Here is a 20,104-nt window from a genome sequence, read left to right as displayed (position 1 = left end):
CTTGGCTCTGTCTTGCCCGCTGCCACTCACACTGCTGTCACTGCTCTCGCGCTGCTGTCTGATTCCATGGCATCGTCCAGCATGCTTTTCGTCTCATCAGCTTGCTCCTCCATCGCTGCTTGCTCTCTAAAACCCCAACCGCACGCACCTCCACTGATACTGGGTGAAAAGATGACTTGAGCACAGTTAGGGTTTAAATGACACCCTAAAGGACACAAAACAATAGGAAAACACACGTCATCCAGTGCAGAAGACATGATTATGAGTTAATGACAACTCGCGCTTTGTTTCCTTAAGCTGGTGTGACCTTAGATAAGATATTGGGGCGATGGGGTTTATGCTTTACCAGAGGACAAAGCTTTTTAGTGAGCTCTATGGGAGCATTTCCCCACTGCAATCCTCTGAATAAATGTATCATGTACTATACAGCCATTACAATGTATTGGCACAAGGTACAGTAAGTTAGATACTGTGTTAGTTTTTTATAAATGAGAACTTTCGTATATTTTATTATTTTTAGGATATTAGCAGGATAAAAAAACTAGATCCCTCCCGAAGGGGGAAGCGTATGGTTCCGGAAGCGAGAGGGTTAACCACTCAACCAGACTCTTGTCCTAAGTTAGATACAGTTACGAGCACTGAAAAGTTGTACCATAGTACAGTTATTTTTGTGACAAACTATCAAAAGGAGACCAAGTGCCATGTTGCTCATGCATTGTGTAACTTTTTAGTGCCCACAACTGTACCAACAATACATGTATCATGAGCTTACATTACCCAAAGATTTGTTAATCTGGAAACCCCAGACAGAACCAAGTTTATAGTACATAAGATTATAAACAACAGGTGGAGGTTAGATCCTGCTATGTGTTGAGTTTTAGACTATACAGTTACACCGAGGTGTCATTTGATTGAATTTAGCTCCATTTCTGCCTTCCATAGCCTGTTGTGTCGCAAGTTGAAGGCTGTCATATTTCCCTCCCCTCCGTTTGCTTCCATTAACATAACATTTCAGTCTAAATCTAACACTGAATCTGAGGTGTATTCATTTGGAATGATCGGTGACACTTTATAAAATATCTCATATCTTTATAAAAGGTACATTAATGTAAAGTGTTACCGAATAATCTTAGTATTCTCCTACACATAAAGCAAATGCTTGTGCATGGCCTTAGTAATCATAAGTGCCTTGGTTGTCCCATCGATGTTTCCTTTGTGCAATGTCATCGATTTGGTTTCATTCAGAAGCCTTGCTAAAAAAACATACGTTTTCTCTTCTTCAAATGTTATTGCATTGAGCAAATATATATATATTTTTTTACTGTATAATCAAAGAGGAATGTAGAATAAACAGAGCTCCACATTTTGTGATGACTTTCCTAATAACAAATATTGTTACAAAGTTGCCCATTAACCACACACTAACAAGTTACACATTTGGGTTCACTCATTTATTAGTGTAGTTATGGAAAGAAAAATAATAGTTTTGCTTTTACCACCTAAATCAGATTTCATTTTACCCCGTGACTGAAATGGATGTGACCGACCGGCTGCCAAAACATTGTCCATTCTACCATTGTCTGCCATAGGGCATCTTTCATCAAACCATTGGTCATAATGGCCTCCATAAAATGTGCTTTGGTTCCAAATTACACTGCTTTTATTGTAAAAGCTAATAATTCCAATCAACAAGACATGTGGTCCTTCATTGTCCAATCAACAAGACATGTGGTCCTTCATTGTCCAATCAACAATACTTGATTCTCCATTGTACATTGATCAGAAACTCTCACTTGCTGAGAACATCTAGTCCCTGGTATAGCCCATTCCCTTAGCCCCTTGTTTTTTTGTTTTCTCATATCTAAAAGAACTGGATAGGTTTATGCGATGGTGATGGTTCCATCCTAGCCCTCTAATATGTTTCCTATTGCTTTCACCTATCCAGTCCTTTTAGCTCTATGAACACAATAGTAAGGGCTAGAGCAAAGACTAGGGTTTTTCTGTGAGAAATGGTTGTTGCACTCACATCCTATTCTGTCATGGTGGCCAGTCACACCAAAGCACCAAAAACAGAGCCAACAATATTCCATACAGCAGATAGTGTACAGGTGTGTTTACAGAAGAGGCCGAATCCTACCTTTTTTTAGATCTGTATACATAACTCAAACTTTCACGTAAATCACGATTTCAAATGGAGATTTATGAAAAAATGTTGAGTTATGCGCACAGATCTCTAGTTAGGATTTGGCCCAACTGAATGTCAATTGTTTATCAATAATACCCCCAACATATGTTGATACATAGATTGATTAGATAACTGATTTACTTGTAAAGACGTAACTAGCTTTACAGAACTAATAACTGCAATCCAAATAGTTTGTTTACTTCATAAGTGCATTTGAAAATCTTTGTATTTATTGAACTTTTTAACCAAAGTTATAGGAGATGCTTTTTTTGCTTTTGTACTAATTCAGAACTTTAGTGATATGTTTCTTTAAACAAACAGCAAACTATTTTTTGTTTATGTGCATGCCTATTGTTTTGTATGTGGTATACTGCATTCAGATTATTTTGTTTTTGTTTTTCCTTCTCACCTATCCACAATGCAATGCTGTCCCCCATGACGCACCTCTGCTTGCTGTTACCTGTATGTTAATACGCTTGACTCCCATTGGCCCACTGCCATCATGTGCTCGCTGCCTGCTATTTAAAGACTCAGTCGACTGCCAAAGCAATGAAGCGACCCCTCGAGGCAACTGTAGAACTGGTACTTTGACCTTTCACCTTTTGCTTTGCATGTAGCTTCTTTAATGTACTGTAGCAACTCACAATAATTTTAATTTGGCTTTTTGCTGTTTTAAATGTCCAAGTATTTGTATTATGCAATTAATATCCACCAATATGATTCTTGTAGTTATTATTTTAGTATGCTTTACATTGATTGATCGTATAACAACGAGAATGTTAATTCCCAAGTATCAATTTGTTTGTTACTGTAAATCATTGTTTTATAATTGCCTTGCTAGATATTGTGTGTAGTTCCTTTTATTGTCCCCATGTGGTTATTTAAACCCAAGTTGCCATTGTGACTTCTCTGTTGTAACTTTGTGCTGTTTTGTAGCTAGTAGCCACAAAAGACCCAGAGAAACAGTGTGATAGTATAGAGAATAGTCATATGAATGTAGTCATTTTTGAGGCCTCCGCCTCGTTGTATCTAACGTCTCCTCGTCCCTCCCGTACAGGCTTTCCCCCACGGCTGCCTGCAGCCCCTACCAAAGAGACAAGCACTTGAGAAGAGCAACGGGGCCAGCTCGCTCTTTCACCCCAGTATGTTGCACTACCAGCAGGCCTTGGCCAACGCACAGCTGCAACAGCAGACGGCTTTCTGTGGCTTTCCCACAGGTAGGGAGTACACCTGCCCACAACACATGCACCTGCACACAGACGCATGTAGGCACACACACACACACACCCCTATACACATTTATGGACACAGATACACACCCATGTAGCATGTAGACACAAGCTGGATAGAGCTTCCCTAACTTTCCGTTTCCCCATAAAAGCATCAAAGGGCAAAGTTCAAGTATATAACCCTTAAAAGGTTTCACCAGGTGAGCTTGTGAAGAAATGGGATATTCCCCATATTTTCTCCAAAAGTTTGAGGCCAGTCTCTCTTTAAACCAACAGTGTGATCAACCGCTTTTCCTCAAGTTGTTATGGGCCCTGTTCAAAGATTGCAATTGGAATTGGCTCGCAAAACTACCTCTAACTTCCTTCATACTGGACGCAGAGACATACAAATGGTATCCATGAGTTCATCTCACTCTGGAGAAGTAAATAAAGGTATTCATTGCCAAAATCCCGAACTATCCCTTTAAGCTTCTTGTGGATGAGACTACCTTCCTCTAACCCCCTATCCCTCCCTACCTACTCCTTTCTTTAGTGTTATCATCCTCCATGGCCTTTACACCCTTCCTCTCCTTTCCCAGTGTAGGAAACATGTTCAGAATGCTGTGTCCACACCACACATGGGTTCAATTAATAACGATTTCTCTTGGAATATTCTAGCTGTGCTTTATTGAACCAAAAGTCCAAACGCTGCCCATCTGGCACTCCAGGTCCAACGCATAAAGTAATTTGAAAGAAGACATACTATTTGAACCCAGGTCTGATTCGTTCTCACTGCATGGTTCAAGCATCCAGCCCCTAACCTTCTCTAGCCTGATCCCAGAAATGTGTGTGCTGTCTTGCCAGCTCCTATTGCCATTGTCACACCATGTGTCTGCTGTGACAGAGACCATAGGAGTTGGCAAGATGGCACACACATATGAGGCTAATAAACCTCTGACACTTAAAAAGTTTCATTTGTAGTATGTGTGATCTTACCTTCCCACCCCCCCAGAACATTTTTTTTTTCATGATTTATTTACAGACCAGACTTTTTTTTGTTTTTTTTTTGTTGTTGAATTGAACCTTTATTTAACTAGGTAAGTCAGTTAAGAACAAATTCTTATTTGCAATGACGGCCTACCCCGGCCAAACAAGGACGACGCTGGGCCAATTGTGCACCGCCCTATGGGACTCCCAATCACGGCCAGATGTGTGGCATAATGTATGGCATAAGACTACAAATGGAGTCAAACTGCACAGTGCAGTCATACCAATTGCAGGCTTGTGAAATTTGTTTAAAGGCATGTTGTTTATATAGCTAGCTACCAAAATCTCTAGCCTGGTCCCAGATCTGTTTGTACTCGCTTGCCGACTCCTATGGTCAATGGCATGCCATACCGTACAACCCGATTTGGAACCAGGCTACAACCAAAATCTCTGTCTCCTCTTTAACATGTTTTTCTCCTCCCCTTATTTAACCCTCTGTTCACTCTCTTCCACTGCATGATCACACAGGGTCAGTCTTGTGCATGACTCCAGCTAGCAGCCTTGGTAGGTTCCTTCCTTTCCCTTTTTCATTCTCACTATGCTTTTAAAGGAATAGGGTGAAGTTGCCCCTAGACTCTGATCTTGGGTCCCCACTAATGTTTAAGGTTAGGATTGGGGGAGGAGAAGCTGATCCTAGATCTGTACCTAGGGGGAACTTCACCATGGAGCCTCTTTAAATTGGGGGGAGAGCGGGAACAGGCCGGGAGATGTAAGCGATTACAGGTGACACAAAGTTCATGGATGTTGTGACACAGTGAGAGGCACGGTTGTAGAACATTGGGCTAGAGTGCATGATTGTTTTTACTGAAAAGCGCCACAAAGTAATGCGTAGTCCTTACATGTTAATTTGAACTCACCTGTAAGAGATGATTCTCAATTAGGATGTAATATATTTTGTTACTTAGCTACTTACTGTCTTCTACCCTAATTATGAAATGTGAAGTGTTATTCTTAACATTATCTGTATTACTAGTATAAAAAAAATGGCATTCCAAATGAATTGTTTGTTGAAAAGTAGATATTGTGCTTTTTACTGTGCTGTGTTGATCCCAGAGAAAAATAGATAGAGGGTGAACACAATTGGTAGAAAAGCTCTCGATCTTGATGGGGCTCTAATTGTTTTCTAGTTAATCTCAATCTTATAATACCACTCATCATATCTCACTCAGTCCTCTGGGAACAACTGATTGTGGGTCCAAATTTCCTTACTTGTGATTGTAATGCAGCTTTTTCTCCTCTTTTTTTTTTTCTCCCATGCTTTCTCTCGCTTTTGCATTGTGATGCGCACACCTTCCGCTGGGCTAACCTAACGCCCCTCTGTAATATGCATCATGCCCAAAAACAACAACCAAACAATCAACACCCGTTGCCATTGTTATCACACTGCCTACCTGTTCATTGCTTCCATGTCCCCCCCCCCCCCCCTTCCTGAAAAAGTACCCATGATGTACAGTGCTACGCCTGCTACTATCTCTGCAACAACAACTCCTGTCACAAGTGTCCCCTACGCAGCAGCAGCGCCAGCCAATCAGGTTTGCTCATTTTAAAGCTTTTTCATCCAGTCCCAGAGCTCTAAATAAGTGCTTGATGACCATAGAGCTCATCTTCTATCATTTCAATTGAACTAGTCAATTTCTTTGTGTGCCCTCTATCCAACTCTATGGCTGAGCCCAACCTCCACGTCCTTCAATTAAATTCACATTTTATTGTCCCAACTCATTCATGCTCTAGTCTGCTACTGTGGTATGTCTGCCACAGGTGTCAGAATGTGTTGACTATTATTTCAAAAGACATACTTGTACAAACGTACAGTAATGTTTAGTAATTTGTTGGGCATGTTTCACAATGACCCAGTGAAGCACTTATTCAGAGCTCTCACATTTGCAAATAATAATTGTTGTCTTGTGTTTCATTAGATGCTAGGTTTTGGTTTGCATGTATGTTGTTTTTCATCCACTTTACGTGGTCGAGTTTCCATCTTCACTTGCATTAGAAACATACATCACCTGTGTGTTTTGTGACACGCACGCACATACACTTTTTTTCCACCTAAAAAAACCTAGCCTCTCCATCCACCATGTTGGCTCCTGTCAGCAAACACAGCTTCACTCTCTGACTTCCTCTTCTGCTTGGCGGTGATGGGTGAGGACGAAAGCCTTGAGGAAACTGTCGATCCAGGGTGGACATGTCTGCTATATTAGTGTTACAAGAGACATGAAGGACGTCTCCGGAAAGGCCTAAAATGGCTCCAGATAAGCACAGTTACTAGTTAGACGCATGGCTCTGTGTCAGCAGGGGCCGGGAAGGTGCAGTTTGGTGCGGAAGTCAGGTGACGCGTGTGCGCACACACACACACACACACACTACTCCTTTTTAAACCTGACAATTACAGCGCACTGCCAGGTGGAGCGCCCTCAGCAAACCAAGCAATCCTCCCATTAACCCCACTTAGAAAGGCCTTGAGCTTTGGGCCACGTTACAGGCTTGATGAGATTTGATTTACATCTCAGTGGTCAGTGAGCTTTCCCAGAAACGTATTGGACGGATGATGTCGATCCATGATCATCAAGACTTCCGGTTGTCGGTGAATCATCATTGTTTCACACTGTTCCCTCGAATTGGTTTATATTGAGAGAAAGTGATGGTTGGTTTTCTGTTAGTTTTCACATCATTACACATTCAATCCCAGGCTTTATTTGGTCAAAAAATGGACCAGAAAATGCACTCTTACGTGTTCAGAAAGTATTTATACTCCTTGACATATTCCACATTTTGTTGTTACAGCCTGAATTCAAAATGGATGAAAATTTATTACTAGCACATTACCTATTATTGCTACCTGTAATGTTTTATTATTGTAGGCCTACTATTATGCATGTCTCTCTACCCTTTTCCTTAAAACTCAGTCCCACTTGCTATTTATCATTCATGACTAGCAATTTCCTTGATATTGTTCTATTTTTGGACCATGATCAGGGAGAAAAGCTTTTTAATGATTACCTTCGAAACACACACCCATCGCCATTTTGTAGCCTCTCCCTATGGCGCGTCCCAAATGGCACTCTATTCCCTACAGTGCACATAAAGTCGTATGAGCCCTGATCGGTGATGTAGTGCGCTATACAGGAAATAGGGTGCCGTTTCGGACGCATCCCTAACATCACACCACCCTCAGAGTAGCACACCTGGTGGGGCAGCTGAAGATGAGACTGAGAGGTGCGCGTCGGGGAGGACACATGGCACACACAAACACACACAGCCTCCCAGTCTCAGATGGTGTTGCTTTGTCCAGTGTGTCTGAGTAGAAGAGAGAGTGGCAGGGAGAAACTGAGGGAGGGACCACTTTTGATGTTCCAATGTGGATCTCGTCATCATCACTGACTCATCATCGCAGTGAGCTAGTGAAACACATGGCTCTAATCATAATATGCATGGACACTAGCTAACAGCTGCCGGCTGTGACTGTGTATATGTCTTACAGGAGCTGTAGAGACAGCCATAGCCTTCCCCTCACACGCCCTCTCTCTGTCTGCATCCTGCGTCCGTCCCTTGGGCTTTGGTTAAAAGTATTGCACTATACAGGGAAGAGGGTTCAATGTGGGGGACAAACCTGAATCCCATATCAACCCCTAACCCCTATGCACTTGTGTAGATCTAAGCGGAGTGGATAGGTGTAAGCAATGTATAGAGATTCAGGGTATATGCCTTCACAGTCCAGACACAACCCAGCTACAGTATTACATGAGTTGTCTATCTATAATATATCATATACATTGTGTTTTCACAGTAAAAAATGTACTGGTTTGGTTTGGAGTAGCGTGTTTGACATGGACCCTCTTTTAAAGGCCCAGTGCAGTCAAAAATGTGATTTTTAAAGTGTTTTATATATATTTCCGCACTATGAGTTTGGAATAATACTGTGAAATTGCGAAGATTATGATCATGCCCTTTTAGCTGAAATTTCTGCCGGTTTTGGTCGGATGGAGTTTTGGCCTGGTAACATCACCAGGCGGTAAATGTGTTAATAGACCAATAAGAAAGAGTAAAAAATAATAATACTTAGCTGACCCTATTCTCCTCCTGCTGGCTTTCGCAGATTCTGCCATTACTCTCCTGAAGTTGCCGGTAATGGGCTACACTGACCTTTTTTTCATGTGGAATGCCAATTTATCTTAACATTTCTACCATTCTGCTTGCCAGTTATGGTTTTCATATACACATTTTCATGAAACAGTCACTGTCAAAGTCATTGTCTTGTGGTTAATCAAAATTCTATCCAAATCTAAATGAAAATGATAAACTGAAAGTAACTTCTATTGCCATTGCCAACGATGTAAAAATAGCCTACATAAAGCCAACAAATAAAACCATTGCAGACTGCAGGTACAAAATATCCCGATTTTAAAAAATATATATATATCCTATAAATCACATTGGCTACAGATGGCCTGACTGCAACTAACTTGAAACATTGTATCAACTATTAACTTGGTTCAGGCTGAAGCTTGCACTAGCTAACTTGAAACATTGTATAAAATATTCTGGGCCCTCAGTTTCCCACGCCAGTGAGCACGGGACAGACACAGTTGTAGGCTATTTGCGCAAGGGACAAGAAGCAGTGCTTGACTTGGGCAGGAGCTCACTGGGGCTGAGTACCGACAGGTATACCGGCCAGGTATTCTTTAGGCCAACTTCTATGTGTGCGCGTCCTTACTCTCAACATTGACAGGAGCGGTCCAAACAAAAGACAATAACTCAATTGAAAAAAATGGGTAAATGGAATGAAATGAAACAGAACTTGTTTCTGACAAGTGTATAATAGGTTGTGTCCACTCGGACAATGATAACGAGAAGACTGGAATAATGATATTTGAATGCATTAACAGAAATTACCATAACAAAGTAACAAACATTGTAGATTAGAAATGATAGGAATTAACAGTAAATGTACTACTGGTGATATACAGTACCAATCAAGTTTGGACACACCTACTCATTCAAGGGTTTTTATTTATTTTGACTATTTTCTACATTGTAGAATAATAGTGAAGACATCAAAACTATATAAATAACACATATGGAATCATGTAGTAACCAGAAAAATTGTTAAACAAATCAAACCTTTGCACACTCTTGGCATTCTCTCAACCAGCTTTACCTGGAAAGCTTTGAAGGAGTTCCCACAAATGCTGAGCACTTGTTGGCTGCTTTTTCTTCACACTGCAGGCCAACTCATCCCAAACAATCTCAATTGGGTTGAGGTTGGGTGATTGTGGAGTCCAGGTCATCTGATGCAGCATTCCATCACTCTCCTTCTTGGTCAAATAGCCCATACACAGCCTGGAGGTGTGTTGGGTTATTGTCCTGTTGAAAAACAAATGATGTGAAATGGCATATCGCTGCAGAATGCTGTGGGAGCCATGCTGGTTAACTGTGCCTTGAATTCTAAGTAAATCACTGACAGTGTCACCAGCAAAGCACCCACATACCATCACACCTCCTCCATGCTTCACGGTGGGAACCACACATTTAAAAAATCATCCATTCACCTACTCTGTGTTTCACAAAGACACGGCGGTTGGAACCAAAAATCTCAAATTTGGACTTACCAGACCAAAGGACAGATTTCCACCGGTCTAATGTCCATTCCTCGAGTTTCTTGGCCCAAGCAAGTCATTTCTTCTTATTGCTGTCCTTTAGTAGTGGTTTCTTTGCAGCAATTCGACCATGAAGGCCTGATTCACACAGTCTCCTCTGAACAGTTGAGATTAGTGATGCACCGATATGACATATTTGGTCGATACCGATATCCGATATTTTCTTTGCCAAAAACTAACGATACCGATAAGCAATATTAAAACATTTTAGTGGCCTTTAAGAGGTGTCACTACAGTCCCTCGTTCAAATTCAGTCTGTATCACATCCAGCTGTGATTGGGGTTGGGGTTATTGTAAATAAGAATTTGATCTTAACTGACTTACCTAGTTAAATAAAGGTTACACACACACCACACTGACCAACAAGTTATTTTGTTGACATTTACGTATGTCCCCATTACCAGTAAAACATGGTAATGGGGTTAAGGGTAGCTATCTTTAGCTTGATAACTAGCTAGCACCAATACAACCAGCCTGAAAACGATGACCAGTAGAAACTGCAGTCATTTTCATTATTCTTAGCAATAATTTAGGAACCCTTGTGACTATTAGCTAGGTTGCCACTTGTTTTTCACCTATTGAAATTGAACTTCAGTTGATGAAATAAATAGCTACCCAAAATTTGCAGTCGAACAAATGATGCTTTATTTCCAACGCGGCATTGTAAACACATCGTTTGTGGCCGGTGTTTGCAGACTTTTTTTGTACAGCTTTGACAGTGCTACTGTATCTTTTTTGACATGAAAAGACCCAAATGGCGTTCCATAGTATGTATGTCATGAAGCTAATAACAGTGACACTATTACTGTGTAACTCCGGTAGGGCAACATCTGAAAAATAGCGCACTTTGTAGTGCGTACCGGTGCTCGACCAGTCGGCGAATGCCAACATCACCCACGACAGAGAACGGTTGATTGTCAAGGGTAATGAATACCATTATCTTGGCTTTAATGGATTTAGCCTTTTTGAGTTGTCTCGCTGAAATGTTTAAACTCTTTCAAATGACTGCTCGACTTGTTGGCTGCTCGATCCACACAGCAGACATTGTGGGCTAGGTTAGGAATGCTGTGTTGCACGTGTAGAGCAAAATTTGACGTGGCGTTATTACGTCATGTAAATACGTAATATGCTGTGCACGGTAGCTTTGACATGGATTTTAAACATCGGTGTTAAATTATACATCGGGCCAATACTGATGTTTTCATTTTTAGCCGATTCCGATATGTTCACCGATTATATCGTGCATCCCTAGTTGAGATGTGTCTGTTACTTGAACTCTGTGAAGCATTTTTTTTCGGCTTTGTTGGCATTTACGTATGACCCATATCGCTTGAAGGTTTTTGCAACTGCACATTCAACGTTCTTGATATGTTCCGCGTTGACTGACCTTCGTGTCTTAAAGTATTGATGGACTGTCATATTTCTTTGCTTATTGGAGTTGTTTTTGCCATAAAATGAACTTTGCAGGGATGCAAACCTTTCGGCGAAATTCGCCGTTTTGAATCCAAAATAGGTGACCTACGTGATTCGTATGCAAACTGCTTGCTTTCACATTAACCACTTTTTATTTTACACAAAGTGACTGATCATGTGGATCATATTCTTTGTTGTTTAATTAGTTAAAAAAACCTGGGGGGGAAGAGTGAGAAAGAATATTCAGACAGGACACTGAAGAAGACATGAGAAATACTCCAGACATAATAGACTGTCCCTAGTCCCCTGACACACAAACTATTGCAGCATAAATACTTGGAGGCTGAGACAGGATGGGTCGGGAGACACTGTGGCCCTGTCCATCGATGCCCCCGGACAGGGCCAAACAGGCAGAATATAACCCAACCCACTTTGCATAGGCACAGCCCCCACCACTAGAGGGATATCTTCAACCACTAACCTACTACCCTGAGACAAGGCCGAGTATAGCCCACAAAGACCTCCCCCACGGCACAAACCCAAGGGGGGCGCCAACCCGGACAGGAAGATCACGTCAGTGACTTAACCCACTCAAGTGACGCACCCCTCCTAGGGACGGCATGGAAGAGCACCAGTAAGCCAGTGACTCAGCCCCCGTAATAGGGTTAGAGGCAGAGAATCCCAGTGGAGCGAGGGTTTCCGGCCAGGCAGAGACAGCAAGGACGGTTTGTTGCTCCAGTGCCTTTCCGGTCACCCTCGCACCCTTTTCCAGACTAGAGTCAATCATAGGACCTACTGAAGAGATGAGTCTTCAATAAAGACTTAAAGGTTGAGAATGAGTCTGCGTCTCTCACATGGATAGGCAGACCATTCCATAAAAATGGAGTTCAATAGGAGAAAGCCCTGTCTCCAGCTGTTTGCTTAGAAGTTCTAGGGACAGTAAGGAGGCCTGCGTCTTGTGACCGTAGCGTACTTGTAGGTATGTACGGCAGGACTAAATTGGAAAGATAGGTAGGAGCAAGCCCATGTAATGCTTTGTAGGTTAGCAGTAAAACCTTGAAATCAGCCTTAGCCTTGACAGGAAGCCAGTGTAGAGAGGCTAGCACTGGAGTAATTTGATCACATTTTTTGTTCTAGTCAAGATTCTAGCAGCTGTGTTTAGCACCAACTGAAATTTTTTGTGCTTTATCCGGGTAGCCGGAAAGTAGAGCATTGCAGTAGTCTAACCTAGAAGTGACAAAAGCATGGATAGATTTTTCTGCATCATTTTTGGACAGAAGGTTTCTGACTTGGTCTTTTACCAAATTTTGACCGGTAGTGTATATTTGTTACTGCTCGACTAAAACGATCTCGGTCAACCAACAGCCTAACTACCAAACAATCGACAGGTCGACTAATTGGCGTCAGCCCCACAGACAATAGTCCTGATCATAAGTACCTGCAGGTCAAGCCTCTCACTGCCCTGACGCGGATGTGGGGGCGCCCTCTTCTGGCTGAATTGGGAACATATCACATATCTGCAGGATGATTGTACAATGTCCCCTTTGGGGCTGCTGTCTGCAGTAAGGATTTATGTAAAGTTCCATCAGAAGCACAAAAAAACAAACAGTGCAATCAGTGTCACACACATTTTATTCCAACAACATCATCTGATGTTTGCTTTTATTTTATTGTGGGTCAGGCATCCACAGAGGGCCTCTGTCTGGGTAACCAGCAGTAAGCAACTAGGAGCCAACGGGACATCACACAACATCAATATAACATTCAGCTTTTTTCTTTCTTCTTCAAGTCAAATGACTCCACTCGTGTCATTAAAAGGACTTGTTATGAGCTTGCAGGATCCACATTGCATACACACACACGCTATATATACAAAGTATGTGCACACCCCTTCAAATGAGTGGATTTGGCTATTTCCGCCACACCCGTTGCTGACAAGTGTATAAAATCAAGCACACCGCCATGTAATCTCCATAGACAAACATTGGCATTAGAATGGCCTTACTGAAGAGCTCAGTGACTTTTCATAGGATGCCACCTTTCCAACAAGTAAGTTTGTCAAATTTCTGCTCTGTTAGATTTGCCCTGATCAACTGTAAGTGCTGTTATTGTGAAGTGGAACGTCTTGGAGCCACAACGGCTCAGCCGTAAAGTGGTAGGCTAGTCAAGCTCACAGAACCGAGTGCTGAAGCGCGTAGCTTGTAAAAACCGTCTCTCCTCGGTTGCAACCGTCACTACCAAGTTCCAAACTGCCTCTGGAAGCAATGTCCGCACAGGAACTGTTCGTCTGGAGCATAAATTAATTGGGTTTCCATGGCCGAGCAGCCGTACTCAAGCCTAAGATCACCATGCACACTGCCAAGTGTCAGTTGGAGTGGTGTAATGCTCGCCGCCATTGGACTAATCTGGTTTTAATTATCCCAGTAAAATGCTACCTGCCAAATGCATAGTGCCAACTGTAAAGTTTGGTGGAGGAGGAATAATGGTCTGGGACAGTTTTCATGGTTCGGGCTAGGCCCCTTAGTTCCAGTGAAGGGAGATCTTAAAGCTACAGCACCATGAAATTCTAAATGATTTTGTGCTTCCAACTTTATGGCAACAGTTTGGGGAAGGCCCTTTCCTGTTTCAGCATGACAATGCCCCCGTGCACGAAGCGAGGTCCATACAGAAATGGTTTGTCGAGATCAGTGTGACCTCAACCCCAACAAACACCTTTGGGATGTTAAAGGTGTTCGATGGAACGCGGACTGCAAGCCAGGCCTAATCGCCCAACATCCGTGCCTGACCTCCACTAATGCTCTTGTGGCTGGATGCTGCAGGGACTTGCTTCCAATGTTCCAACATCTATTGGAAAGCCTTCCCAGAAGAGTGGGGGCTGTTGTAGCAGCAATTGGGGGGACCAACTCCATATTAATGCCCATGATTTTGGAATGAGATGTTCCACTAGCAGGTGTCCACTTACTTTGTCATGTAGTGTATGTTAGGGATTGGCTTTTTAGCCACCCTATGAAGAGAATCTGTCTCTTGCTCAATCTTTCCTGGATTCCTTGCATCCTCTCTACTCGCATTGGAGAAAGTCAGAGGAAACTTGGTTCTTCTCCTCCAATATGGTTGAGAAGAAGGTGAGGGGATCAGATGTGAGGAATCACGGAAAGATGAAATGAGATGGAGCCTATCAGTTGAAAAGGTTTAGGCAATGAATTGATGTTTTTGTTCTCCATTTTTCTTCACCTCTCCCACAGATCATCCTGAAGTAACTGTCAGGAAGGAAATGGAGTGTCAAGAAGCTGCACTACAAAGCCCAAAACAGCCCTTTTTCTGTACATACTACCTTCCCCTTCAACAACCTGCATGCTAAGAGTGTAATACTACCAATTAACCATAAGACTTGAGTGCTGGTGTAAGATGATACACACAACAAAAAGATGTAAATGTATTGCTAGGAAACTATTGCCATAAAAATTATGACAAAAAAGAATATGTACTGAACTACATACACTTAGTGGAGAGATGGCGATGAGTTCATTTTAACGATTGTTTTCTCTGTTAAAGTAATATGGGTCCTTTTTTATATTTTGTTTTCAAAACAGAACCTCGATCTGCACAAATGTTCACCCTTTGAAAACACCTTATTTGCACTACAAGAGAACTAGTGCTTATTGTCAAAAGTGCTTCATTGTTTTAAACAGGAGAGTCACAGAGAAGCCCCTGGTTGCAACTGGCGCTCCAGATCAAGCTAGAAGGGATTGTTTTACTTTTTGTTTGTTCTAATTATTTTAAAAAGACAAATGTTAGGGAAGACGACATGTTTACTCAATGACTGTCCTCTTAATGATGGTTTGAACGTGTTCCCCCACCCCATCACCACCACCCCTTTTAAAATGGTGTGGTATGCACTCCATATGAACCATTTGCCAACATTTAATCTCTGGAAAACCAACGGCTTGCCAAACGAAAGTCATCGCGACTGACAGACTAACGGACAGAAGCGATCGGAGTCGATCTGCAAGGGAACAGACGTGGAACAGCTTCGTGGCCAAAATGTGCAGTCGGGCCTCGTTTTTGTGCACGTCTGGGGAAAAAAGAACCTAGAATTTCTTCTCCTTCGTTAAATTTCAGTTTTACTTTTGATGGGTGCTGACATTTGGGTTGTGTGAGTTTGGGTGGGAGCCTCAGAGGGGTCGGTGTTGGGGAGAGTTATACTGGGCATCAGGGAGTGCTACTAGCCTATATGGCCCCGGTTTGTGTGCCAAGGGCTTAACAAAAGCTGGCCGAAAGCATATGGTGGGAGAGAGCCTCAGCCTAATGGGCCAAGCCATGGATTCTGCCAGCAGACTGGAACAGACCGACTCGACTGTAAGTCCACCAGAGGCCCCAAAGTCAAGACCACAGGGACGAGGCCTTTTGGGGAGTGGGGCTAGAAGGAGGGATAAGGGTGAGATCGGCGAGGGGTGAAACAAGTGCTACGACTCAAAAAGGTGCATTCAAAGATGCTAGTCATCGTTGTGAGATGACGTGAAGTCATTGACTGGAGGGCTATCTGTGACTGTCAGTCGTCACCCTGCTATCACCGAGAATCCTGTTTCTATTTGAGAAAAACTGTAGAAGTGCCTAAAAATCCTTTAACTTTAAAACAACAAGCATCTGGAGAAACATACTCTGTCAAAGAAAAAATAAGAATATATTAAAGGATGGTTCAAGCAAAGTTCCCAATAGTATGTTGACCTATTTAGAGAAAAGACTATTCACTTTTCATGCAGATGCCATGGTTAAATCAGTACCCTAGTGTTATTGTAAACATATATTTAACACAACAAAAAATAACTTTCTGAATAGAAAATATATATAAACTAACCAAGATATCTTGGTAGAATGTTTGTTAAACATTTCATGATGTAATATTTTGTTCTTACCATAGGTTTTTAGTAGTTTACATTGAAAACAGTGATTGAGAATACAGGAAATTGTGACTTGTGTAATGTATGTAACGTGTTTCTTACTTTGAGAGTTTATAATCATGGTTGTAGCAGCAATGTATTCACATTTATTTCAATTTGTTTTATGATGTTAAGCATCAAAATAAGTGTGTCACCAGAACAGTCTGTTATTTTATGCCATGCTATAGTTAATTGTGTACTAGCATTGTTTTAAACCAACCTCCACGTTATTACCTAATGGTTTATGAGATATGTATTTCGACTCTCAATCACATTTCTCGACACTACACAACCAATTATTTTCCTTGTGTTCAACAAAAAGGATCAGAATCATGACATATTTTCATGGCGCTTGATCAACAGACAATCCACAACGAGACACCTTTGGTTCAAAAATAATAAGGCACTGGTCTTAGTATTTCGTTTTTTGTTTATTTTTGTTCACTTTCACTGAGATTTTCTTCTAAAAGGTTACAGTTTTAATGTAATTTTTGGTGGAAGGTGAACGAAGGTATTTTTTGGTAACTTATCGTATTTTAATGTTTTGTCAAATGAGTCAGAATGATGTAACCTATTCTATTTTGAAATGAATGTAATTTATTGCGCTGTGCATACCTACAAGGTCGTGTCTCTTTGGTCAGCCAATGAGATGCAGATCAGAAGCAAGGGGGTGGAGTCTTAAAAAGCCACCAATAGAAAGCTACTGGATCTCCCTTGTCTTGTCGTCAACACAGTTCATCGCATTACAGTAATGAACAAGGCTTTAGAATTGCTTATTGTTCAACAAAAAAAAAGAAAATAAGAATGTTAATTGTATAGGTGAAATTTTACCAAAAAAAAGATTTAAATATGTACTTTTCACTCTAGTATTTCATAATATTAAGTTGTTGCTGTGGCAACAAAGTTGCAATTACTAAAGTTCTGTATTTTTGTAAATTATGTAATCATTAAGTTGACTTTTTTTTCTAGAACACTGCACACATCACTAGATTGTAAAGCAGATTTCAACATGTCTTATTTGTCGTGATTATGACAATTTTCCTTAGCAGCCTCTGTAAAGGTGTAACTTTAACACTTAAGATGTAATAGACAGAGTTACCAATGTTATTTAGGATGAAATTATAACAAATTATCTATTAATTGAATAGTTAAGATGTACAACTTTTCCCCTGAGAAAGGACCACTGGTTTCATGCACACCAATGGAAAAATATTTATGAATGTAGTTTGTTAAATTGTTTATCATCAGTTAAGGATTGCACTTCTTCCGGTAAAGTAAAACATTTCATTATTACCGATGCCATACCTAATGAAATTTGCGAATTTACTATACACCAGTAATTCTGTATAATAGTCACTACCTGTTTGTATCAGAGAAATAACCTTTGAGCATCTTGCATGGGAAAAAGTTTTTATTAATAAACAATAATTTACTGAATGTTTCTAGTTATACCGAAAAACACAAAAGATAGTCTGCACATGAGACAAAAATCCAAGTTGTTCTTGGATTAAAATGAAAAATATATAAGCACTTGGGTCAGCTGAGCAGACAGCTTATCCAAACACTTTGCCTTATCGTTAGTCCATCGTGCTTAAGGTTTTATGTTCCAGAGCTGTTAAAAATAAACTTTTAAAGGCTATAAACTAGTCTCTACTGAAGACTTTTGCGTTTTATATATATATATACACACACACACACACAAAGTTTGCGGTAACTTAGAAGTGTCCTTGTTTTTGAAAGAAAAAAAAGTGGGAGGCCCCGGTGTACAACTGAGAAAGAGGACAAGTACATTCGTGTCTAGTTTGAAAAACCGACGCCTCACAAGTCCTCAACTGGCAGCTTCATTAAATAGAACCCACAAAACACCAGTCTCAACGTCACCAGTTTTAAAGGCGACTCTGGGATGCTGGTCTTATAGGCAGAGTTCCTCTGTCCAGTGTCTGTGTTCTTTTGCCCATCTTAATCTTTTCTTTTTATTGGCCAGTCTGAGATATGGATTTTTCTTTGCAACTCTGCCTAGAAGGCCAGCATTCCGGAGTTGCCTCTTCACTGTTGACGGTAAGACGGGGTTTTTGCGGGTACTATTTAATGAATCAATTTAATGATCAATTTTATGTTATTTTAATGGACAAAAATGTGTTTTTCTTTCAAAAACAAGGACATTTCTAAGACCCCAAACTTTTGAACGGTTGTGTGTGTGTGTATATAAAAAAGTAAAAACTTAAAACTATATTTTTATTTATACACATAAATTAAATATCGTTTTAAGTTTAGTATTTTTTGGCGTTTTTAAAAGGTGAGGCCAAAAGGATCAACTGCTGTACAAAAAGCAGTTGTGTCCTAAAGCCCCATTCGAATACTTTAATAACACACCCTTCCTTCCTTACTTTCTGATCTAACACAATTTGTTAAATTTAAGCAACAGTTCTATCATATTGCTTTCTCTAATCCAGCCATGGCAGATTAGGTATTTCTTCAAGGAAGGGGGAAAGCAGTGATGCATTTTGTTAAAGTATTGGAACAGGGCCCTATTCTGTCCTTGTAGAGAGCTTGACAATGAGGGTTGTGGCCATCATGTCATGCTGAATGGTCCCGAAAAGGACTGCAGCCAGGGTCGTATTCACAAGGAAGCAAATGTGCTGAGACGGGAAGGGGCTAACTGAACTTGTCCAATAAGAAACGCTTGTTTTTGTTTAATGTTGCAAAATGTTTAGCTACGGTGTTCACTATTGAATATTACCCAGGTAATGAATTGAGACTGCTTTGTCATCAGAAATGCAGTACTACTTTACTTTTCTCTACTTTTAAATGCAGTATCTACTTTACAAAAAATATATATAGAGAAAAAGACAAGACTCATTGGATTATTAGTTTTGATGTAACCATTTTTCTGTTTTCTTTGTGCGTATAGTTTGTGCTATTTTATGTTACAGCAAGATAGTGTAAAATCTATTGAAATAAAGAAAGAAAAAATGGAAATGATGTTTGTTGAAATGACCTTATTTATGGGAATAATGACTGGGTTGTCTTGCCTTAGTTGAAAGTCCTGACTGTATGTCGCTCTGGACAAGTGTCTGCTAATGGACAAAATGTAAAAATGAATAATGCTCTTATTATGGACATGGTGAATGACAGACATGCTTCAACAGGGTTCCCCAACTGGTGGCCCATTGGCCAAATTTGGCCCACGGATGATTTTATGTGGCCCAACCAGCGGAGGGGTGAAATTGTAACTTTTCTAAGTAAACATTTACATTTATTTTTTATGTTTTATTGCTGGACATAAAACAAAGTACAGCAAATCGGCTCCAAGTGATACAAATTTTGGAAATCTGTTCCAAAGTATCCCTTTACGTCCGTCCTCTCGCCCGACCTGGGCGCGAACCAGGGACGCTCTGCACACGTCAACAGTCACCCGCGGCTCTGGCAGAGCAAGGGGAACCACTACTTCAAGGTCTCAGAGCAAGTGAAGTCACCGATTGAAACGCCACTAGCGCGCACCACTGCTAACTAGCTAGCCATTTCACATCGGCTACACTCACCCCCCTTTTGATCTCCTGTAGGCATAGCGCATTGGAGTAGGATGATATTGCATTGACAGGCACAACTCAGGCCCGTACTCTGCACAGACCGGTGCACCATAACCAATCAGAGGTG

At 41.0% G+C, this 20,104-nt stretch overlaps 1 protein-coding gene across 19 annotated transcripts in view; it reads left to right on the top strand.

The window, feature by feature from the left end:
* The window catches only part of LOC109906646 (muscleblind-like protein 2a), a 73,717-nt gene extending 54,291 nt beyond the window's left edge, over positions 1–19,426 (top strand). For 4 of the 19 annotated variants that reach the window (XM_031792295.1, XM_031792294.1, XM_020504461.2 and 1 more), the window contains exons 6-9: positions 3,243–3,402; positions 4,909–4,944; positions 5,878–5,972; positions 14,753–19,426. In XM_031792295.1, coding sequence (XP_031648155.1) covers positions 3,243–3,402; positions 4,909–4,944; positions 5,878–5,972; positions 14,753–14,767 — 306 coding nt within the window. In that variant the 3' untranslated portion in view covers positions 14,768–19,426. Of the gene's footprint in view, positions 1–2,713; positions 2,768–3,242; positions 3,403–4,908; positions 4,945–5,877; positions 5,973–14,752 lie in introns of all 19 variants that reach the window. The other 15 variants (XM_031792286.1, XM_031792285.1, XM_031792287.1 and 12 more) reach the window with 7 other exon arrangements.
* Positions 19,427–20,104: the final 678 nt, after the last annotated feature.

This window comes from Oncorhynchus kisutch, linkage group LG16 (genome assembly GCF_002021735.2).
Source record: "Oncorhynchus kisutch isolate 150728-3 linkage group LG16, Okis_V2, whole genome shotgun sequence".
In the NCBI taxonomy this organism is placed as follows: Eukaryota; Metazoa; Chordata; class Actinopteri; order Salmoniformes; family Salmonidae; genus Oncorhynchus; species Oncorhynchus kisutch.
The sequence above is the reverse complement of the archived record's forward strand: the minus strand, read 5'-3'. Positions and strand labels throughout refer to the sequence as shown.